At 45.3% G+C, this 21657-nt stretch overlaps 1 protein-coding gene across 1 annotated transcript; it reads left to right on the top strand.

The window, feature by feature from the left end:
* The first annotated feature begins 709 nt into the window (after positions 1 to 709).
* LOC125444290 (17-beta-hydroxysteroid dehydrogenase 14-like) lies at positions 710 to 19984 on the top strand. Its single transcript, XM_048516717.1, has 9 exons — positions 710 to 797; positions 1487 to 1531; positions 3952 to 4052; positions 5537 to 5603; positions 8000 to 8088; positions 15054 to 15158; positions 16774 to 16841; positions 18136 to 18232; positions 19787 to 19984. The coding sequence occupies exons 1-9, from the start codon at positions 710 to 712 to the stop codon at positions 19982 to 19984; spliced, it is 858 nt and encodes a 285-aa protein (XP_048372674.1).
* The last annotated feature ends 1673 nt before the right edge of the window (positions 19985 to 21657 follow it).

Consider the following 21657-nt stretch of genomic DNA (forward strand, 5'->3'; position numbering starts at 1 on the left):
CTCCTGCTCCACAACCTATTCTTGTCCAACTAGCCACACACTCTTCTCCCACCAGGCCAGGGGTGAAATGCCCATTGGGCAAGGTGGGCAGCTGCCCAGGGCATCACCTTGTGGGGGGCACCAAAAATGCAGGGTTAGTTTTTGGGTATTTTTAGTGGTTTTCTGTTTTTGGCCTCCACAGGTGTGATTTAGAATCGCCATTCTCAGCGTACTTCATCAGGGAGAGACTGAAACTTATGCTACCCCCCAGGTTTGGTGCAGTTTAGTTCCGGGAGTCCAAAGTTATGGACTCCCAAAGGGGGTGCCCCCATCCCCCATTGTTTCCAATGGGAGCTAAAAGGAGATGGGGGCTACACCTTTGAGGGTCCATAACTTTGGCCCCACTGAGCCAAACTGCACCAAACTTGGGGGGTAGCACAAGGACAGTCTCCTGATGAGACCCTGAAATTTTGGTGGCGATATGTCTACAAATGCACCCCCTGCAGGCACCAATGACTTGGTGCAAAAAGCATTTTTGGTCGTGGTGGGGTGGCCGCCCATGGGGGGGGGGGGGGGCATCCAACTCAGGTTTTGCCCAGGGCTCCAGTTTGCTTTGTTACACCCCTGCACCAGGCCAATTAAATAATTGCCTCGCTCCACCCAAAAGCCTATATATTCAAAGCTATACACGGGTTTTATTCATTACGAGAGACGGAGGCTAACAGCAGACATGGCGGGGCAGCTGCGTTACCCGGGCAAGGTGGTGATTGTGACCGGCGGCACCTCTGGCATTGGTCTGGTCATTGTGAGAGAATTTGGTAAGGATGGAAAGAACTGGAGATGGAAGAAAAGCCATTTGATGCCAACGGTGCCGGGACCAAGCCTGCTAGGAAGACTGGAAAGTCTCACTCCCACATCTATAATCTGGGATGGAGAGAAAATGAGAGGGAAGGAAATGTACCCTTTATGTCATCCAAGGCATAAAATGCTGGGGGGAAGAATTAGGACTAATAAAAGGAAACACTTCTTCACACAACATGTGATTGGTGTTTGGAATATGCTGCCACAGGAGGTGGTGATGGCCACTAGCCTGGATAGCTTTAAAAAGGGCTTGGACAGATTTATGGAGGAGAAGTCGATCTATGGCTACCAATCTTGATCCTCCTTGAACTCAGATTGCAAATGCCTTAGCAGACCAGGTGCTCAGGAGCAGCAGCAGCAGAAGGCCATTGCTTTCACATCCTGCACATGAGCTCCCAAAGGCACCTGGTGGGCCACTGCGAGTAGCAGAATACTGGACTAGATGGACTCTGATCTGATCCAGCAGGCTAGTTCTTATGTTCTTAAGGTATGTGTATCCAAAATTGACAAAAAGAACTTACGCAGTACTAGCTTCCAGCATAAAGTGTTGTGAACTCGAGACTTTTCATTAGTTGTTGATGTGCCACAAGACTGAGCCAAACCTCTTGAGTTTTGTCTTCTTTTCCTTTCTCTCCTCACCCTCCAGTTCGCCAAGGAGCCAATGTGGTCTTCTGTTCAGAACCATCTCAAGGTGAGTCTAGAGCACTTTACCTTATTGATCCATGACAGGGTGCCCTTCTTGGTTTAAAATAAATGTGTTTTGAACAAGACTTGAAGTTCATCCAAGCTAAAGCTCCTCTGCCAGGTGACGAACAAAATAATTTCATAGGTCAGGTGTCACTACTGCAAAAGCCCTTTCTCTGGCCACCATCCACATCACCCCTGCAGAGAAAGAGAGCCAAGAAGAAGAAGAAGAAGAAGAAGAAGAAGAAGAAGAAGAAGAAGAAGAAGAAGAAGAAGAAGAAGAAGAAGAAGAAGAAGAAGAAGAAGAAGAAGAAGAAGAAGAAGAAGAAGAAGAAGAAGAAGAAGAAGAAGAAGAAGAAGAAGAAGAAGAAGAAGAAGAAGAAGAAGAGAGTTGGATTTATATCTCCCCTTTCTCTCCTATCGGAGACTTAAAGGGGCTTACAATCTCCTTTCCCTTCCCCCCTCACAACAAATACCCTGTGAGGTGGGTGGGGCCGAGAGAACTCCGAAAAGCTGTGACTAGCCCAAGGCCACCCAGCTGGCGTGTGTGGGAGTGCACAGGCTAATCTGAGGCCCCTTCCGCACACGCAAAATAATGCATTTTCAAACCACTTTCACAACTGTTTGCAAGTGGATTTTGCTATTCTGCACAGCTTCAAAGAGCACTGAAAGCAGTTTGAAAGTGCATTATTCTGCATGTGCGGAATGAGCCTGAATTGCCCAGATAAGCCTCCACAGCTCAAGCAGCAGAGTGGGGAATCAAACCCGGTTCCTCCAGATTAGAATGCACCGGCTCTTAACCACTACACCACTGTGGGGAGCGGTGCTGGACCATGTAAGAGCAGGAGGTTCTTCGAGGACCCTTGGTCCAAGCCTTTGACGGCCTTGAGGGTAAGAAGCAGAACTCCGAATGGACTATATCCAGGGACAGACGGGCAACCCGGGTGGAATTTCTGACACAGGAGTGATATGATCGCACTATCCAACCCCTCGCTCCCCATTTGCTGTATGTCAGTTTAGTAAATACAAAGAAACGATGAGGTACAGAGAGGTTTAGGATAGTGGAGTCAGAGAGGACAGTAAGCTGGAATGGGAAGCCTGTGGTCCAAGTGGCAATTCTCATCTTCTGCTTCAAGGCACACAAGACAGCAAATACTGGAAAGGAATTTGGATTAAAATTTATCCTTGAGTGTTGCAAAGACATCAAGAGGCAGGTGACAGAAAGAGGGATCGTCAGACCTTTTTCGACTGTATACGTATACTTATTTTGAATACTTATTGGTCATCAATTCCTTTCTCTTCCTTAAATACTTATTGATCATCAATTCCTTTCTCAGGGGGCATTCATTGAAAATGCTGGGGGGAAGAATTAGGACTAATAAAAGGAAACACTTCTTCACGCAACGTGTGATTGGTGTTTGGAATATGCTGCCACAGGAGGTAGAGATGGCCACTAACCTGGATGGCTTTAAAAAGGGCTTGGATAGATTTATGGAGGAGAAGTTGATCTATGGCTACCAGTCTTGATCTGCCTTGATCTCAGATTGCAAATGCCTTAGCAGACCAGGTGCTCAAGAGCAGCAGCAGCAGAAGGCCATTGCTTTCACCTCCTGCATGTGAGCTCCCAAAGGCACCTGGTGGGCCACTGCGAGTAGCAGAGTGCTGGACTAGATGGACTCTGGTCTGATCCAGCAGGCCAGTTCTTATGTTCTTATGTTCTTATGTTCCCACCCATGCTCCAGTGGGCAACAGTAGACAAGACCTGCCTCCTCCACGAGGAATGTGTTTCTCCGTTGAAACCAAAATGTAGTAGTTTGTCTGTTTGTTTTTTTGCAGCCCTTTCAGGCTGTCTTTCTCCAAATGAAAGAAAAAACAACCACCAAGAGAGGGGGGAAGAATTGGGACTAATAAAAGGAAACACTTCTTCACGCAACGTGTGATTGGTGTTTGGAATATGCTGCCACAGGAGGGGGTGATGGCCACTAACCTGGATAGCTTTAAAGGGGGCTTGGACAGATTTATGGAGAAGTTGATTTATGGCTACCAATCTTGATCCTCTTTGATCTGAGATTGCAAATGCCTTGGCAGACCAGGTGCTCGGGAGCAGCAGCAGCCGCAGAAGGCCATTGCTTTCACCTCCTGCACGTGAGCTCCCAGTGGCAACCTGGTGGGCCACTGCGAGTAGCAGAGAGCTGGACTAGACGGACTCTGGTCTGATCCAGCTGGCTTGTCCTTATGTTCTGAAGAGAGGAAAGGAATGATCTTCAGCACATTTAGCACACGCGTCGTATATTTAAAGCCTTTTGTGTATTTAGAGCCTGAGCATAGATGGAGAAGAGGATGGAGGGATAAGCTAAAAAGCCGTACAGGAAAGGTTGAATGAGAAGGTTGTTCTGCTGGCGACTGTTCTGTTCTTCCACTTTGTAGTGGAAGTGGGAGAAGCAATTCAGAGAGAGCTGCAGAATTGTGGGTGCCCAGGGGACGCTTACTTCCAAGTCTGCGATGTCTGCAATGAGACAGACATTAAGGTAGGTTAAAAATGGGTGAAGACCGGTCCTTCCCTGGGGGGTTCTTCTTCTGCATCACTGTCCCCATTAGTAAAACTATTCTCCATTCTCTATTCTAATTCTCAGGTGTCTGAATGGTGGTGACCCCGTTCATTCTGGGCCCTTCCTCTCGATTTCCGCTCCTCTTCTATGAACTCAGAATGTGTTTCTCGCCTGTAAAGGGACCAGTCTCTCCACTGCTTAGGTGGTTGCATGGGGTTCCATCAATTTTTCGCTTCTAGCTTTTGCATTCATAGGGCCTTTCCCCACTTACCGTAAGCCCCGCGCTACTTGAGGAGAGTAGCGCGGGGTCCCCCGGCACTCCCCTACTCCAGAGGGGCGGCTACGGCTTAGCTGCGTTCCCGGACACCGCCGCTTGTCGCTACTCTCAGCATCGGCATCCCTGGCGCTCTTGCAAAGGGCGCCTTTTGGTGACGTATCTTGTACAGACGTATTTCTTCAAGCCCTGCTTTCATTTTTCATTCTCTCCGTGGCCAGTGAGACCACTTCCAGCAGAGCGCGGGGTCGTGGGGACGCCCGGGCGCGCGCCAGGGATGCCGTGCACTGGGAATTGCGCGCAGCAATGGCGGCCGAGGGAAAAGTGGGGAAAGGCCCATAGTATGCCATTCCCACGGCTGGTGTGGGAGGTTTTCAGGATCTAACAATGAGCAGGTGTCAGAAACTAAATTCAAATGGTGCCTCCTTGATTCTGGGCTAAGTCAGGAATGACGGGTTGGCAGAGAGTCTGTGCGGCAGTCAGGAGACTGAAGTGATTCACAGTAAAGAAAGCTTTACCAACAAACCAAAGTATAGAACCGACAAACTGGTTAGGAAAGAGAAGAGATAACCCTAGTTGCCTTACTAATTGTGAGGGAAGCCAATTATGCACAACGTGTTTGCTGCACGGTGGGGGCGAATGTCCATCGCAGCAAGATTTCTTGTACAGACGTATTTCTTCAAGCCCTGCTTTCATTTTTCATTCTCTCCGTGGCCAGTGAGACCACTTTCAGCACGATTTTAATTTTCCTTTGGCATCAAAGCAGGCAGATTTGCCAGTGAACCCAGCTTTGCTTTAGACATCTTCCCTCCGCCCACAGCCAGCCTTCCCACACCCTCCCACTGCCATCCACACCTCCCCCCTTACATTTTGTTGGGTCCTTCAAGTGAAAGAAAAGTAGCTCACTCACACCACTCAGCCAAAACGCACTGGCGCACCATTTCCTCAAACTGATCTGGGCTACTCCCCCATTCCACACATGTACTGTGTTTTTTGGGTTCTCTTCTCCTCTCTTCTCCTTGATTCTTGCTCTACGCAGCTCCTCTGTCTTGCTCCTAACTCCTGGAAGAGGTGCCGACCAGGGTAGTTCTGACAGTGGTGACAGCTTGTAGTTCTGGAACTGCAGGGCTCTCGGTTGTGTTGTTATTCCCGCCCTCCCTTCAACCTTTTTTCATCCTTCTTCTTGCAGAGATTAATTCTGGTAACTGTAGAACGTTACGGATGCCTGGACTGCCTCGTGAACAACGCTGGAGATGGTGAGTGATGTTCAAAACTGTTGAGTTCTGGGAAGAATTACTGGGTTGTATGTGGATGCGCATGAGTGTGTGGTGTTTTTTTTTTGTTTATTCAAAAGCCAGAATGGACTTGTTCAACAGTGGGTTCCAGGAACTATAACTTTGCTGGTGCCTGTTCACAAAAATGAAGCTAAAGAAATGACTGCATCCTTATAATGCAAGATATTTGTTTGATGTTCTTAGAACTCCCTTCCCTGAAGCATCTCCCGTTCTACCCCTTTTTCTCGAGGAAGGACTTCTTTCTTTCATGACTAATCAGCTTGTGGACTTTGCTGTTCCAGGATGAAGTGATGGCCTCTAGTCAGTGGTGGGATCCAAAAATTTTAATAACAGGTTCCGATGGTGGTGGGATTCAAACAGTGGCGCCGCCGCACACACGCACCTCCAGTCCCTATTGGGCAGGGAGGTTGCTTTAGTAACCCCTTCTCGGCATTCAGAAAAAATCAGTAACCACTTCTAGAGAAGTGGTGAGAACTGGTTGGATCCCACCTCTGCCTCTAGTTGAATTGGAGGCTAAGATGGATTCATGGAGGATGGCTCCATCAATACCAGTTCGTTAGTTCGTTAGTTCGTTAGTTCATTAGTCTGTTAGTTCGTTATTTATTTATTTATTTATTTATTTATTTATTTATTTATTTATTTATTCGTTAGATTTATAAGCTGCCTCACCCCCAAAGGGCTCGAGGCGGCTCACAAAATGGCTGTGCTTTTAAACAGCAAATCAACAAATCGTTACAAAAATACAAGAATGCAGCTTAATTCGTTAAAAACTTAAAAGCTTAAAAAGCGATTACAAAGTTACATACAGGTTAAAACAACAGAGCGCCCGGTCCAAAGGCCAACGGAGGGAGGGGGTAGGTAGGACCCAAGATAGAGATCAGGGCCCAGCCAAGGTGGAAAACAGGCAGCCTCAGTGGGGGGCGGTAGAACTGCGGCCAGCCCCCCCAAAGGCCCCGTGGAATAGGTCAGTCTTAGCTATGGCTCATTCCGCACATGCAGAATAATGCACTTTCAAACTGCTTTCAGTGCTCTCTGAAGCTGTGCGGAATGGCAAAATCCACTTGCAAACAGTTGTGAAAGTGGTTTGAAAACGCATTATTTTGCGTGTGCGGAAGGGGCCTAAGATAGTGAAAAAAAAACAGTTAGCTATGATAGTGAAACAAAACCTCTGTATTCAGAGCCCATAGTCCTCTGAGGACCAGTGGTCGTGGGACAGTCAACTTTGTGCTGGAGAATTTCAGGAGACTTGGGGAGAACCATGTGGAAGGCATTGTTTGGGTGATGAGAGTGACCTCAGCCGGCTTCAATGCTACAGATCCCAACCTCCAAAGCAAGCATTTCAGCAGAGGAACGCATCTTTGTAACCTAGGAGATTTTCAGGCCCAACTTGGAGGTTGACAACTCCAGGCCGATAGGCAGGAGAGGCTTGGGGCTTTTTGGAGCATATTGTTTGCCTCTGGGTTAAATGGACCACTTGTGGAATACAGTAGGGCTATTCTTGCATCCAGATGATCTATTACACAGAAGTGAACCTTTGGCACTTAGATGTTAGTGAGCAATTCCCATCTATCGTTTCTTCCAGCATGGCCAATTGGCCATGCTGGCAGGGGCTGATGGGAATTGTAGTCCATAACATCTGGAGTGCCAAAGGTTCGCCACCACTGATCTATTATGTTTGACTTGCAGTTTTAGCGAAGTGAGTATTCCTTTACACATCGAAACGGGTGTGAAATCCATCAGCATATTCCCGAAATGGGGGTCTCCTGCTGTTTGTGGATTTTTGTCTCTGTGGATTTTGTCTACTTCCGTTTTATATCCTCTTGTTCTCTCCCCTCCATTTTAACATCATGCCCGGGAAATGCAAGACAGCTGCATATTTAAACATCTTGTCTGACCCTAAGCTGAGGTGGCTATTGACCAGAGCGAGAACCAACACATTTCCACTAACCTTTTCCCCAGAGAGATTCACGGCACCTTCACAGCAAAAGCGTACCTGTGAATACTGTCAAACCTCTGAGAAGTCATTGGAGCACATTTTATTAGTTTGTCCAAAATTTAACGATTTTAGACCAAACCTGTTTCTAGGGGATCCCCTACTGGTCCATCCAAGCCTTTTTAATCTTAAACTGAACTATCTTCTGAATACAGAGAATCCCAAGCAATTGGACATAGTGGCCAAATTCTTGCTCACTATTACGAAATAATTTCCTGGTCTCCTCTTTCGCTCTGATGTATGCATTTTTGAAACAGGAGTACCTGTTCTATCTTGTAAAACTGTATTTGGATTACTTAGCTCTGCTATGTTTTAATGCCTAATAAAGGTCTTTGAACTTGAACTTGAGTCCTCTTGCAAACAGCTTATGCCGAGAAGATAGATGATGTGACTGCCCAGGAATTCCGCAGAGTCCTAAAACTCAACACTCTGAGTGTTTTGTTAGCATCAAAGGTGAGTGTTTCTAACTTGGAAGGAGTTTCCCTCTTCCTTCATCCAGAGTTGAAAGCCAAGGAGAAAAAACCTGGAATGGAATACAAATACAAATACAAATACAAAACCTTTAATGGCATATAAAGAGTGGTAAAATACAGATTATGTTAAAACCAATTGACTAAAATTTACACAAAGGTTTCACTCTTGATCCAAGTGCCTTTGTTAAAAACCTGGCAACTGATTCAGTAGTGTGGGGATGATGGTCACTAAGCAGGTGTGAAACTATTTCCTTGTCTGATCTCACTGAAAATTTCTTCAAGATGGCCTCGAGAAAAAGCAACCGATAGACTGCCAAATCTTTGCAATGAAGGAGCACGTGTTCAGTTGTTTCGGTGGTGGCCCGGGCTGGCATTGCGAACAAGTCCTGTTCTCCTGTGGGATGCCATGGATATCTGCCTCTTGTTTGGGCAGTTGGTAACACATTTGAGCCGAAAGCAAGCATAAAAATATCTGGCGGAGGTATGTGGATTGGTTAAATTACTCATATATTTAGCCATAAAACCCGCAATGGTGGTGTAAATGCCATAAAATGTGGGAGAACAAGTTCTGCAGGCTCCAGCTGTGAGAGAAGCTGCCCCTTCAATGTCAAGAGTAATGCTGTTTCAAAAACTCCGAAAGCTCTGTCTTTCGTCCCATCAGTAGGAGTTGGTCAAAAAGATACACCTATGTTGTTTATTTTGCTGTTTGATAATTTTGGTGTGCCAGGTGGAGTGGAAGTGGTCGCTTAACAGAAAATATATGTGAGACTGCCTCGAGGGCTCTATAATGAAGGCGAAGCCAGTATTTAAAACAAAGAGAGCCAAACCCGGGAAAAAATTGTCTTGGCTCCGGTTTCTAAACAAAGAACTTGATACGTGACTGAGTTTGGAAGACCCAATAAACGACATTTAAGAAACAAAGATTGAACACTCTCTAATTTCTCAGCGGTTTTTGCTCCCCAGATTGGAGCTCTGAAAGTAATTATGGCAGTAGTTTTAACTGAAAAACTTCCATTGCGGCAGGAAAAAATTGACCGCCTCTGGTGTGAAAAATCTGGATATTGCCAACACTTTGATTTTACTTGTATTGAGAGTCTGGTGGATATGAGATGTACAGATTAGGGAACGATGGCAGGTGATTCCTAAGTACATGTATGATGGGACCTGTTTAATCAATGTAGCGTTTATTTTACACGTGCTGAGTTTTTTTGAATTCGAAGATCAGCACTTTGGATTTTTTATCTTCAATCGACAGGGCACTGTTTGTGCAGTACGTCGCAAAGGCTTGAAGTAGTCTTTGCAGGCCCACCTTGGACCGAGACAGTAACACAGTGTCGTCTGCATAGAGAAGTGCACATGTGGGTCTTTGTCCCAAAATGGGTGCGTGACTTTCAGTCTGAGATAAATGAGGAGCAAGGTCGTTTAAATAAAGATTGAACAGGAGAGGAGCAAGAATACAACCCTGCTTGACTCCCTTGTTAGAAACTATAGGTGAAGTTAGGCGGCCCGCACGATCACAACGAACTTGACAGGTAGTTGAGGAATACAACTGGCGAATAAGAAACAGTAATCTCTGGTCTATTCCCAACACAGTCAATTTTTCCCACAGCTGATTCCTGGGGATAGAGTCGAATGCGCATTTCAAATCTAGGAAAGCAAGAAGGAGTTTCCCACCCTTGGGGTGCCAATATTTCTCCGCCAAATGGTTTAAAACAAGACATTGTACAAGGGTGGCTTTACCCGTGGCATATCCTATCTGTTCCGGGCCTTGCACTGCAGAGGACCAGGCAGGGCGACGTATCATAAGGTCCCTGGCGTAAAGCTTACTAGCCACGGAAAGCAAGCTTATGGTGCGATGGCTACCTGGATGTGGTGGACCGCCTTTTTTATGTCGAGGTAAAACGATAGCTTCAGTCCAATGCTTAGGATACAGCCACTGTTGTTAAGTTTGCTAAACAGGGTAGCCAAAATAGGTGCCCAGAACTCCGGAATCTTCTAAAGAGTTCAGGTGGCAGGCCATCAGGGCCTGGCGCTTTCCCTTGTTTTAGGACCGATATAAGGGTGAACAACTCGCCGGAGCTGACAGGAGGCCATTCAGGTAAATGCTTTGCTGCTCCAGTTGCACATGGAGTATCCAAAAGTTCTGGATTGCAGAAAATGGCTGTAAAATGTGTCCTCCATGCTTCCACTGAAATCTGAGAACTGGATGGCTGTATAGGGCTCACTTCTGCACTTGAATTAATTATGCTGTACCAAAAGCTTTTGCTGTCTCTGGAGTTAAAGGCTTGATGGAGATTGTTCCAAATCTTGTAAGATGTAATTTCTTTTTGGTCTTTAAAAGATCATGATAGGGACTTTTCTAGCTGCGAGGTACTCTTTTGATAGCTTACACTTTTCCTCTAAGTTCACAATGATGAAATAACTTCCGGAGTTGGGACTTGCTGCTCATACATTCTCCGTCAAACCAGGTGGAGGGATTCACTGAATGTGAAAATTTATGATGTGATTGATTACTGGAACCCTGAATGGTTAGATAGGAAACCAGTTCATTATAGATTTGACAAACCTCCTCTGCTGTCCTTGCAGCAGTTAACTGTTGAAGAAAGTTAGCCATCCGATCATCAGAAATAGAATGAGCGACGTTTAGTTCAGTTTCCTGCGGCGAGCGCAGCTGGACATGACAGGAAGACCCTTCTTCATGAGCGGATTTGCTCTGAAAGGACTTGTTTATTAGTCTAAGAAGAAGGGGAGAGTGCTCACTTTCCGCTCGAGCCATAATTGCAAAGTGATCAATGTGGTTTGTTAGTTCAGGCGATATTATTACATAATCAATCACACTCACCCCACGTGCAGATCTAAACGTGAACTTTCCAGGGTAATCAAAGGGAGGAAGACCATTTAAAATTACCCTATTTGCTGATAGGCAAAGGTCTATCAAATGGGGAGCTGCTTGATTTATGGTGTGATCGCTGGACAACCTGCATTGAGATATGGTGTCAGATTGAATTTCATCCAAATTTAAGCCACATCTTTGACTTAGGGCTGAATCATTTTCTCCGATCCTGGTGTTTAGATCACCAGCAATGACGACGGGTGTCAGAGGATGTTCTTGCTCAAGCGAAAGTATGTATTGATGGAATCGTGACCAGTTCTCTACAAGAATGCTTGCCTCTTCTGCGGGTGGCAAATAAACATTTACTAGTAAAAATTTCAGATTGAGCTGCGAAATCAATAGGGCTTGGGCCAAAGGCGGGCACGAGTTTAGTGCTACTGCATTGATTTCTGCGTTGAGAGACTAGGATACAAGTACCTGCTCTCATCCTCCCTCTGGCTTTTGACCTGAATGCTGGAATTGAGAAGGAGGCATAACCTGCAAGATGAATGTCGCTACTGGTCCAAGTCTCTTGTAATGAGATAATATTAAAACTGGCTAGAAATTTCATTAAATCAGAATCCCCTATGTGGCGGCACCACCCTGATATGTTCCAGGAAAGTATCGATAGTGCAGGACATTTCTGGCGTCAGGCTGTACCGTCCAGTGGTGTGATCTGTGACTGAGAGTGCTGTACACATCCATTAGATGAAATTCTGTTAACTGTAGAGTTCATGTCTGGGTGTGTGACTGACATGGGTACTCTGGAAATTGTTCCGGGTTTCTGAAGTTGAGCCGTTATTCGGGATGATTCCATAGTGGTGGACTTGAGCTGTTGATTTAATGAAGTTTCTTTGACCAAGTGCAGGTGCAGAGGAGGCTGAAATATCAACTAGATCTTCTTGAAGGCCAATAGAAAGATCACGAAATCCAGAGGTGCAATTATTATCCCTTGGAGCTCAAAGTTCAGCCAGATCCTGTACGCCTCACGCTTCTTTGGGCTTTGTGGTTGAGTCAGTTTGAAGCAGTGTAGTAGATCTTGAGTCAATTTCAAAGTCAATTTTGTCCATCTTATCAGACAACTTTTCCCTTTGCTTATGGGCACGCAAATTGCTTCATTAGGAGAGTTATCTGGAGAACAGTAACTTTGAATTGCAGGATTATAGGCAAGTAAGGTTGGGCAAGAAGGGGAATTTCCAGAGCATAATACATCCCCCCAAGGCCTCTGGAACAGAATTGGGAGCAGAATTGAGGCGCAAAACATCCTCCACTTCCTCAAGGATATGTTGGTGGGAAGAGTGGATTTCATTCAGGGACATCTCAAGTTGCTTCCACTCATCCGCTAGTTCTTTGATTCCTTTGGTGAAAGCTTCTGAAGAGGGTCCAGTTTTGTTAGGGTTTCCAACAGCAGTCGCTTTGTTGAACTCCTTTAAATTTGCATTTCTCTTGTCAGGTGTAGCATGGGTGTCCTCAATGAGTCTGTGGATAGTAGTATTCCTAAAGAAACGCATAATTTTAATATCATACCTTCTGGAAAAAAAGTGGAGATGTTTCAACAATAGTGAAGGCATTTTAGATGTACTAAAAGTTAGGGCAATTCTTTTATAGTAATCCACAGGGGGCAAGTATTCATATGAAGTCAACTGAGTCTTGTTTGGAGCACACTTTAACAACTGGCTCAAAGAGAACCTAATTGCACTATAATTTGACCACCTATTTTGGTTTAGCTTGGAATGTCCAATATACAACACCACTTGCTCTTTTTGCAAAATTAACGAATTCATATTAACTAGCTTTAACTGGGGTGAGGCGTAGGCCTTGAAGGCCAATGGGCAGTGTCTGAATAAAAGGGAGCTACCGCGTCAGATCCATTTCCTGAAGCTTGTGTCTTTAAAATTTGATGGGAGATCAAGTCTAATTTAGCCCCCAGGGTGGTAAAATTTGTTAAAAGTAGGTCAAGAGTTTTTGAAATTAAAATCAACTCATTAGAGAAAAGTTCCTGTCGAATGTATAAATTGTCATGTGTTGTTAGTTCTTTATTCTTGTTTGGAGGCTTTTGTAAACTTGGAATTAAAGCATCCTGTTTTCCTAAACCAGTTGGAGATGGGCTTGTTGCAAAAACTTCTTCTGCAGGGCTTGGAAACATATCCTCCAGCTCCAGGTTAGCTTCCAATGGAGCAAATCTATTTGATAGTGTTAAGCCCTCAATTAGTGCCTCCACTGGAGAATTGTCGGTGAAAAACTGGTCAATTTTAGTCTGTTTACTAGACTTCTGGCATGGAGAGTGTGGGGATGAAAGGTACCGTTTCCTCCCGTTCTTCATTTTAGATAGCAGCCGTAAAACAATCAGACAATGAGTAAAATATTCACACAGGAGCAATTATTTACACTAAGCTAAAACAGACGCTTAAGATTGCAAGGGCTGGTAAAAATACTGAGTAGCTAAAAGGGTTAAGAGCAAACTTCAAAAGTTCATTAAACTTCAGAAGTTCATTGAAAATATATAATATAAAACAGAACCTTGACAGCTGGTGTTAAAAAAAACAAAACTTTAGTAGAAGTCTCAAGGCTTTTAGCTGAGAGTTGGGGCTGTGGCGTCTCCACACCAGCTGGTCAGGGAATGAGCCAGCAAAAAAAACAAAAAAAAAAAACCCTCAAACTCTCTGGTTGAGCCAAGAAAATAAAAAATAAAGATAAAATAAAACCAGCAGTTCAACCACACCTGATGATAGGGAAGCTCCAGGCTTCAGAAGTACACAACTTGTTTTAAAAACAAAAGGGAAACAGACTCATTAGTCAGCACTGCTATTATTAAAGTATTGTGGATTTTAGCCTGGTTTTAAAATATCAGCTCAGAAGGTTCTTTATTATAGTCTGTCTCAACAAAATTGCAACAGAAAGCTCTAATTTAAAAGAAAGTGCTAAATGCTAAGAGATAAAACTACAAAGGGTAGGAGAAATTTAAAACTTATCTTTAAAAGGTGGAGGAGCTCAACGAAGAGCGACCGCTCGGCACCGGAATGGAATACAATTCATAAATACAATGCTTTACCTGTGTCTGCGGAGGCATAGCTCAGGAAAATAGAGCCCGGTGCAAAATCTGAGTTTTGCGCCCCCTCCCCCCATGGGCGGCCGCTGTGATGCTGGAATCCACCCCCAAACAGTATAACTTTCAATGGTGTTTAAACTAGGGAGCCCAGATTCTCCTTTTAAATCCACCTTAAAGGGAGAATCTGGGGTCCCCAGTTAAAACAACATTGAAAGTAATGCTGTTTTGGGGTGAATTATCCCCCACCCTGAAACAGCATCACTTTCAATGTTTAAACTGGGGACCTCAGATTCTCCACTGAGGGGGTGGATTTAAAAGGAGAATCTGGGGAAATTTGGGGGGTGCCTGCTGTCAGGGATGCAATTGTTAAGCTAGCCACACCAAAAATTTCAGGGTATCTTTAGGAGACTCTCCTGATGATACCACCCAGGTTTGGTGAATTTTGGTTCAGGGGATCCAAAGTTATGGACCTTCAAAGGTGTAACCCCATCTCCTATTAGCTCATATTGGAAACAAGGGGGGGATGGTGGCACCCCCTTTGGGAGTCTATAACTTTTGACCCCCAGAACCAAACCTCACCAAACCTGGATGGTATCATCAGGAGAATCTCCTGAAAAATCACTGAAATTTTGGTGCTGCTAGACTAAAACTGTGCCCTCTGCAGGCCAAAAACTGAAGTAACACTAAAAAGACAAAAAAAAAACCCCACTAACAAACCTGAATTTTTTGTGCCCCTCCCAGGCGTGTGCCCGGTGCAATGCGCACCCCGGCCCCCTGGTAGCTGCGCCTCTGTGTGTCTGTCATTTCTCTGCTTTCCAAGTCAGAATGATGGGAAAGGTCCCTAGCTCCAACGCTAAGGACCTGCTTTGCACCCTAAGGGTTCATCGCCTGCTACAAGGATTTCTGCTAGCCGTGTTGGGAAGTTTGGTGCATGAATGTGACGGTCTGACTGCAGCATATGACATCTTCAGAAGTTTCTTTTTTGAGACCAAGCACAATGTTTCTTTTTGTGTTTTATGTACAGTATGCGCTGCCCTACTTACGGGAAACGAGAGGAAACATCGTCAACATAGGTGGTATCGACGGTGTTTTTGGGATGAATAATATTGTGTCACATGCCTCAAGCAAGGTATTCCTAACCAAAGGATGGAATGGGTTGCTAATTTCCCCCCTAAAGCTTGCAGTCTTGTGCTTTCAATAGTCCCTTCAGTAGCAGATACAGGTTTGAAACCTGTGGGCGCTTGTCAGTCAAGTTGCTCCAAAACACAGAGACCAGGATGGGATTTTTCAGCTCACTTTTCAGTGCTCATACATGAGGCTAAAATCAGTGTGTAAATAGTAAAGGTTTTATTTTATTTCTTTTTATTTATTTATTTATTTATTAGATTTTTATACCGCCCTATCCCCGAGGGGCTCCGGGCGGTGTACAACAATAAACATAATATAATATAAAATGGCTAAATCTTTAAAAGCAGCGATAAAACAGTAAAAGCTAAATCTCATAAATACAATAAATTTTTTAGCATAAATATAAATGGCGTCCAGCAGCTCCATATTCAAAATCCTCTCCCCCAAGAGGGAGGAATGGCAGGTCCCAGATGTAGAGGGCCATGAGGTAAAGGGCCATGAAAGGGGGGGAAGGGGGCACCATCAGCGGCCGGTTCCTCCAAAGGCCCAGCGGAACAGCTCCGTCTTACAGGCCCAGCGGAACTCACCAAGGTCCCGCAGGGGGCCCGGACAGTTGGAGGAAGAGCGTTCCACCAGGCCGGGGCCAGAGCCGTGAAGGCCCTGGCCCATGTGGAGGCCAGCCGCATCACCGAGGGGCCAGGGACCACTAGTAGGAATATAGATTTGCTTATTTGCTTTCTTTCCAGACTGAGAAAAGCTCACCCCAAGTAAGGCTACCGACTGACTAGAGGAAATGAAACGTTCCGTCTCGTGAAAAGAATTTTCATGGGAAGTTCTTTACGAGGTGATGTCATTTCCCCCCCATGCCATGCAAACCTGGCTGGAACCCCAACTTTGAAAGATTGGATTTCTTGTTCTCTGTTATTCTCCAACAAACTGCTAAAGAAATCAATGCTTGAGGTCCCCAGTACTCACAATCCAGTCTAGGGATCAGAAGGATATCTAAGGCCAAATTGTCCCCATCCTCCATTGCCTTTTGCTCAGAGGGAACAGATCTTTGTGGGGACGGTGATGATTCAGGTGCTGAATGTCAATGTTTATTTGTTTGTTTTATTTATTTACTGGATTTATATCCCGACTTATCCCTGCAGGGCTCAGGGATGAGTGATGTTGAGGGATGAGAAGGGATGATGAGGGATGAGGGATGTTGAGGGATGAGAAGGGATGATGAGGGATGAGGGATGTTGAGGGATGAGAAGGGATGATGAGGGATGAGAAGGGATGATGAGGGATGAGAAGGGATGATGAGGGATGTTGAGGGATGAGAAGGGATGATGAGGGATGAGGGATGTTGAGGGATGAGAAGGGATGATGAGGGATGAATGTTGAGGGACGAAAAGATTTAGCCCTATGCTTTCTATGCTGGCTGCCAAGCAGTCGTGAGAAAAACACCCTGTCCCTTTAATAGAAGCTTAAGAGCTTCCTCGGTTGCAGGAATTGTTTAGGTCCATATCATGAAAGAAGTATTTCTCTTCATGCACATCAGGCTGTCATCAAAATGAGGCCAAGACACTTCTGATCAGTTGGCAACCACTTTTTGTGTGTTTCTCTTGCAGGGTGCAGTTATTGCAATGACCAAAACCCTGGCCATAGATGAGAGCAAATACGGAGTACGAGTGAACTGGTAAGAGTGACTAATATCTATACAGAACCCTTGATCTACATTGCTTTTGACAGAATACTATCAGAGATGAAAGACAGGTCCTCCATACCTCAACATCAGGAATTTGTTGCTGTTGCTGGCCATCTAAGCACAACTTACTTATGGGCCCCATAACCTGACTTATGGGGCAAATTCTCCACCTAGGACTTAATGTCCTGGGACTGGGTGGAAGTAGTGAATTCATGCGTAAGACCACCTGACCATACTGAACGCCTGGCAGAGCTGTCCGCAGCATGTTTGGTCACATTCATTTGAATGTTAGCTAATTTTGAACCCTGTTACCTGCAGGAGGTGAAGAGAGGTCTTTTTGTCATCGGGGACATATACTAGAATAGAATAGAATAGAATCTTTATTGGCCAAGTGTGATTGGACACACAAGGAATTTGTCTCCGGTGCATATGCTCTCAGTGTACATAAAAGAAAATACATTTGTCAAGAATCATAAGGTACAGCACTTAATGATTGTCATATAGGTCTAGTAAGCAATCAGGAAACAATCAATAGTAATAAAACATAAAATGTAGTAAATCATAAATAAAATGTTCAAATGTCAGCACTAGGCCATATAGTCATTACAGTCATAATTGGGAGGGAGATGGGTAATAGGGAATGATGAAAAGTAGTGCAGTAATTATATAATAAATATAGGTAATAAATAGTTTGATACCATTATCGAGGGAATTATTTGTTTAACAGAGTGATGGCATTCGGGAAAAGAAGCTGTTCTTATGTCTAGTTGTCTTGGTGTGCAGTGCTCTGTAGCGACGTTTAGAGGAGTAAGAGTTAGAAACAGTTTTTATGTCCAGGATGCGAGGGGTCAGTAAATATTTTCACAGCCCTTTTTTTGACCCGTGCAGTATACAGGTCCTCAATGGAAGGCAGGTTAGCAGCAATTGTTTTTTCTGCAGTTCTGATTATTCTCTGAAGTCTGTGTCGATCTTGTTGGGTTGCAGAACCAAACCACACAGTTATAGAGGTGCAGATAACAGACTCAATGATTCCTCTGTAGAATAGGAGTCTGTAGAATAGGAGTCAGTCTCTCCCTGCACCCCTAGAGGCTGCTACGGGAAATAAGACAAGTAAGCCATGGTGTGTAAAACTGCAAGGTTATCAAAGAAGCTGATACGGTTCCAGGGACAACAGCAAAGACATTTCTTCAGATTCATTTGGGGGACATATTTCATCATGTCTCATGACACCCAAGAGTTTGTTGTTGTTTTTAAATTAAAAAATTCCAAACATTTTGAACTCTAGCATTTCAGTGGGTCACATCTGGACTCCCATGAACGAAAGGTATATAAATCAGTTCCCGGATCCGGAGGCTACACTCGAAGATGGCAAAAGTTATCAGGCAAGTGTGTTGTGGGGAAACAGGAATGGTGCTGCTGCTGATAAATGGTTTGACCTAAAGTTGCAGTTCTGAGGGTCGGAACTGACATCCTCCATGCTACACAGACCAGTTGCTCAAGAGAAAACAGAAGCACAGGTGTCAAACTCGCGGTACTCCAGATGTTATGGACTATAGTTCCCATCATCCCCTGCCAGCATGATGCTGGCAGGGGATCAGAGGCGTTCCTCCCATTGGGCAAAGTGGGCAGTTGCCCAGGGCGCCTCCTTGTGGGGGGCGCCAAAAATGCAGGTGGGATTTTTTGAATTTTCAGTGTTTTTTTTCTGTTTTTGGCCTGCAGGGGCGCAGTTTTTAGGCTAGCAGCACCAAAATTTCAGGGATTTTTCAGGAGACTATTCTAATGATATCTCCCAGGTTTGGTGAGGTTTGGTTTAGGGAGTCCAAAGTTATGGATTCCCATAGGGAGTGTCCCCATCCTCCATTGTTTCCAATGGGAGCTAATAAAAGATGGGGGCTACACCTTGGAGGGTCCATAACTTTGGACCCCCTGAACCAAACTTCACCAAACCTGGTTGGTATCATCAGTAGGGGCTCATGAAGATACTCTAAAATTTTGGTGCTGCTATCTTAATAATTGCACCCCTGACAGCAGGCACACCCTAAATTTCCCCAGATTCTCCTTTTAAATCCACCGCCTTCCTGCCAATGCTTGTTTTCTTTCTTTCTTTCTTTTATTCTTTCAATGCCTAATAAAGGTTATTGTTGTTGTTGGGGAGGCATCAAACTCAGGTTTTGCCCAGGGCTCCAGTTTGCCTAGGTACGCCACTGCAGGGGATGATGGGAACTGTAGTCCATAACATCTGGAGGGCCGCGAGTTTGACACCTATGCGCAAGAGTGTCTACAGGGGGGTGAATGCACTTCAATCTCCTATTGAAGAAGCATCCCCTCTAAGGCCCCTTCCGCACATGCAAAATAATGCACTTTCAGTCCACTTTCAATGCACTTTGCAGCTGGAGTTTCCTGTGCGGAAGAGCAAAATCCACTTGCAAACCATTGTGAAAGTGGATTGAAAGTGCATTATTCTGCACATGTGGAAGGGGCCTCAGCTCTGACACTCTTTTCAGACTTTGCCTTCCCCAGACACTGCATCTAGATCTCCCCAGGTGGAATTGGCAGCCGTGCTTCTACTGCCTCTAAGTCAGTGGTTCTCAACTTCCTAATGCCGCGACCCTTCAATACAGTTCCTCATGTTGTGGTGACCCCCAACCCTAACATTTATCCATTTTACAGATGGAGAACACTGATGCAGAGAGTCTTAGGCGACCCCTGTGAACGGGTCGTTCGACCCCCAATGGGGTCCTGACCCCCAGGTTGAGAACCACTGCTCTAAGATGATAACAATAAGAAAGGCTGTGAAGACAAACACCAAAAATCTGCATTCTACTATTAGAAAATCCTGCCTCACACAGATTCAACTGCTGATGCTTTATGATCTTATCTCACTTGAGACCGGTATAGAATTCCACATTTATCCCTCTTCTCTTGAACTCTTACAGCTACTGGGACGTTTGGGGACCCCAGAAGAAGTAGCTTTGGCTGCCCTGTATCTTGCCGCTGATGGAACTTTCTGCACTGGTTTCGACCTTCTGCTTACTGGTGGAGCTGAAGTTGGCTTTGGGATAAAGAACCTGGCGGATCTTAAGACCGGCCCACGTCCAAGCGGGAACCTGCAGGGCTCCTCCAGCAAGCAATAGGACTTCCTGGAGGGGAGGGAGTAACACTAAGAGAACAGCCGTCATTGGTTCAAAGTCATTCTTCCAAGAAAAAAAAAAAGCTCCACGAAGGTGTTGTTTTATCAAAAGAGAGGAGGTCAGCAAGGGACTCAAGAATCAGTAGGATGTAGAGACTAGTGATGGACCAGGACAACTCAGCAGTAAAACTCACTGGGTGACCTTGGGCCCAGTCATGGTTACTCACACGAAACTACAACCGAGGGGTGTTGTGAACTGAAGAAAGGAGAGCGTGTCGCTTTAAAAGGCGGGATAAAAAAACATCCCTGACATGCTCATTGGTTTAAGTATGCAGCACTACCAAAGAAGACAGGTAGGGTTGCTACTTTTTATACTGATCATTCCAGATCAGTGGTTCTCAACCTTCCTAATGCCGCGACCCTTTAATACAGTTCCTCATATTGTGGTGACCCCCAACCCTAACATTTATCCATTTTACAGATGGAGAACACTGATGCAAAGAGTCTTAGGCGACCCCTGTGAAAGGGTCGTTCGACCCCCAAAGGGGTCCCGACCCACAGGTTGAGAACCGCTGTTCTAGATGGTCACCTTACTACCAGTATGATCCCCATCAAAGCTCAGGAGGTGTTACTCACTTCCATACTATGAAAAGGCTCACCTACCCACGTTCGGACTTGAACTCGCTACTAAAGGGCCAGGCTATTCTTCCTTAAGCATATTAGCAACACTATTTCCAGGCCTGGGTCTAGGCCCCTTCCGCACATGCAGAATAATGCACTTTCAATCCACTTTCACAATTGTTTGCAAGTGGATTTTGCTATTCCGCACAGTAAAAGCCAGCTGCAAAGTGCATTGAAAGTGGATTGAAAGTGCATTATTCTGCATGTGCGGAAGGGGCCTCTATCTGTGGGGAGGCAAATAGATTTTCAGTGTGTCAAACTGTGTCCCAGTCCCTGTATCTCCATGTGGGTCAATTGTGAAGCTGAAGGGACAGGCGCTTTGCCAGAAGGAAAGATGGCAGCCCCATCTTGGACTCAGCTTCACTAGTCCCAGACTCTGATCTTATCGGCAGGAACTAAGTCCTGGAATTCCAGCTCTCTAGTTAGTCTTCAGCTTGTTATACAGATGTGTCCAAGGACAGTGAGACTATGAAATGGTTGAATTTCATTAAACATCTTCTGTTGATATTCTCTGTTTAATTCCTCTAGACCAACACCTTTGCCTGTTCCTATCCCAAATTCCATCATCCAATAAAGACACAGTTCAAAGAAAAGAAGCATCGTAAAAATGTTGTTGCTGTTTGGATTTAATTCATGAAAATGAGTTTGCAGCAGGATCCACCATACTCAGCTGAATTAGCACCAGAGCCCTCTCCCCTGCCTTAGGACTTCCTTCCTTCCCCAGAGGTAGCAAGGGGGGAAAGCACCCGATGCACTGGTGCGTCCTCCGTCCTGCCCTGCCCTGTCCTGCCCTGTCCCACCCCCAGAACGCCCTCGCCACACCCCCACAGGGGCGCGCACCCGGTGCGGCGTGCACAACCCCCTCTGTCCCCTTGGAGCTACGCCTCTGCCTGCACCTCCAAGTTCTTTGGATTAGTTTGCTCCTCCTTCTTCACCCTCTTTCAGTTTGTTTACAGGGCAAAGGAACAGCAATTTTGCACGTTCTTCCAGAGCTTC

Source organism: Sphaerodactylus townsendi, linkage group LG15 (genome assembly GCF_021028975.2).
Source record: "Sphaerodactylus townsendi isolate TG3544 linkage group LG15, MPM_Stown_v2.3, whole genome shotgun sequence".
NCBI lineage: Eukaryota > Metazoa > Chordata > Lepidosauria > Squamata > Sphaerodactylidae > Sphaerodactylus > Sphaerodactylus townsendi.

Coding starts and splice junctions, on each gene's coding strand:
- LOC125444290 (XM_048516717.1), top strand. CDS start 710: ATGGCGGGGCAGCTGCGTTACCCGGGCAAGGTGGTGATTGTGACCGGC. Junction 4,053..5,536: donor GCAATGAGACAGACATTAAG/GTAGGTTAAAAA, acceptor TTCTTCTTGCAG/AGATTAATTCTGGTAACTGT. Junction 16,842..18,135: donor TACGGAGTACGAGTGAACTG/GTAAGAGTGACT, acceptor TTTGAACTCTAG/CATTTCAGTGGGTCACATCT.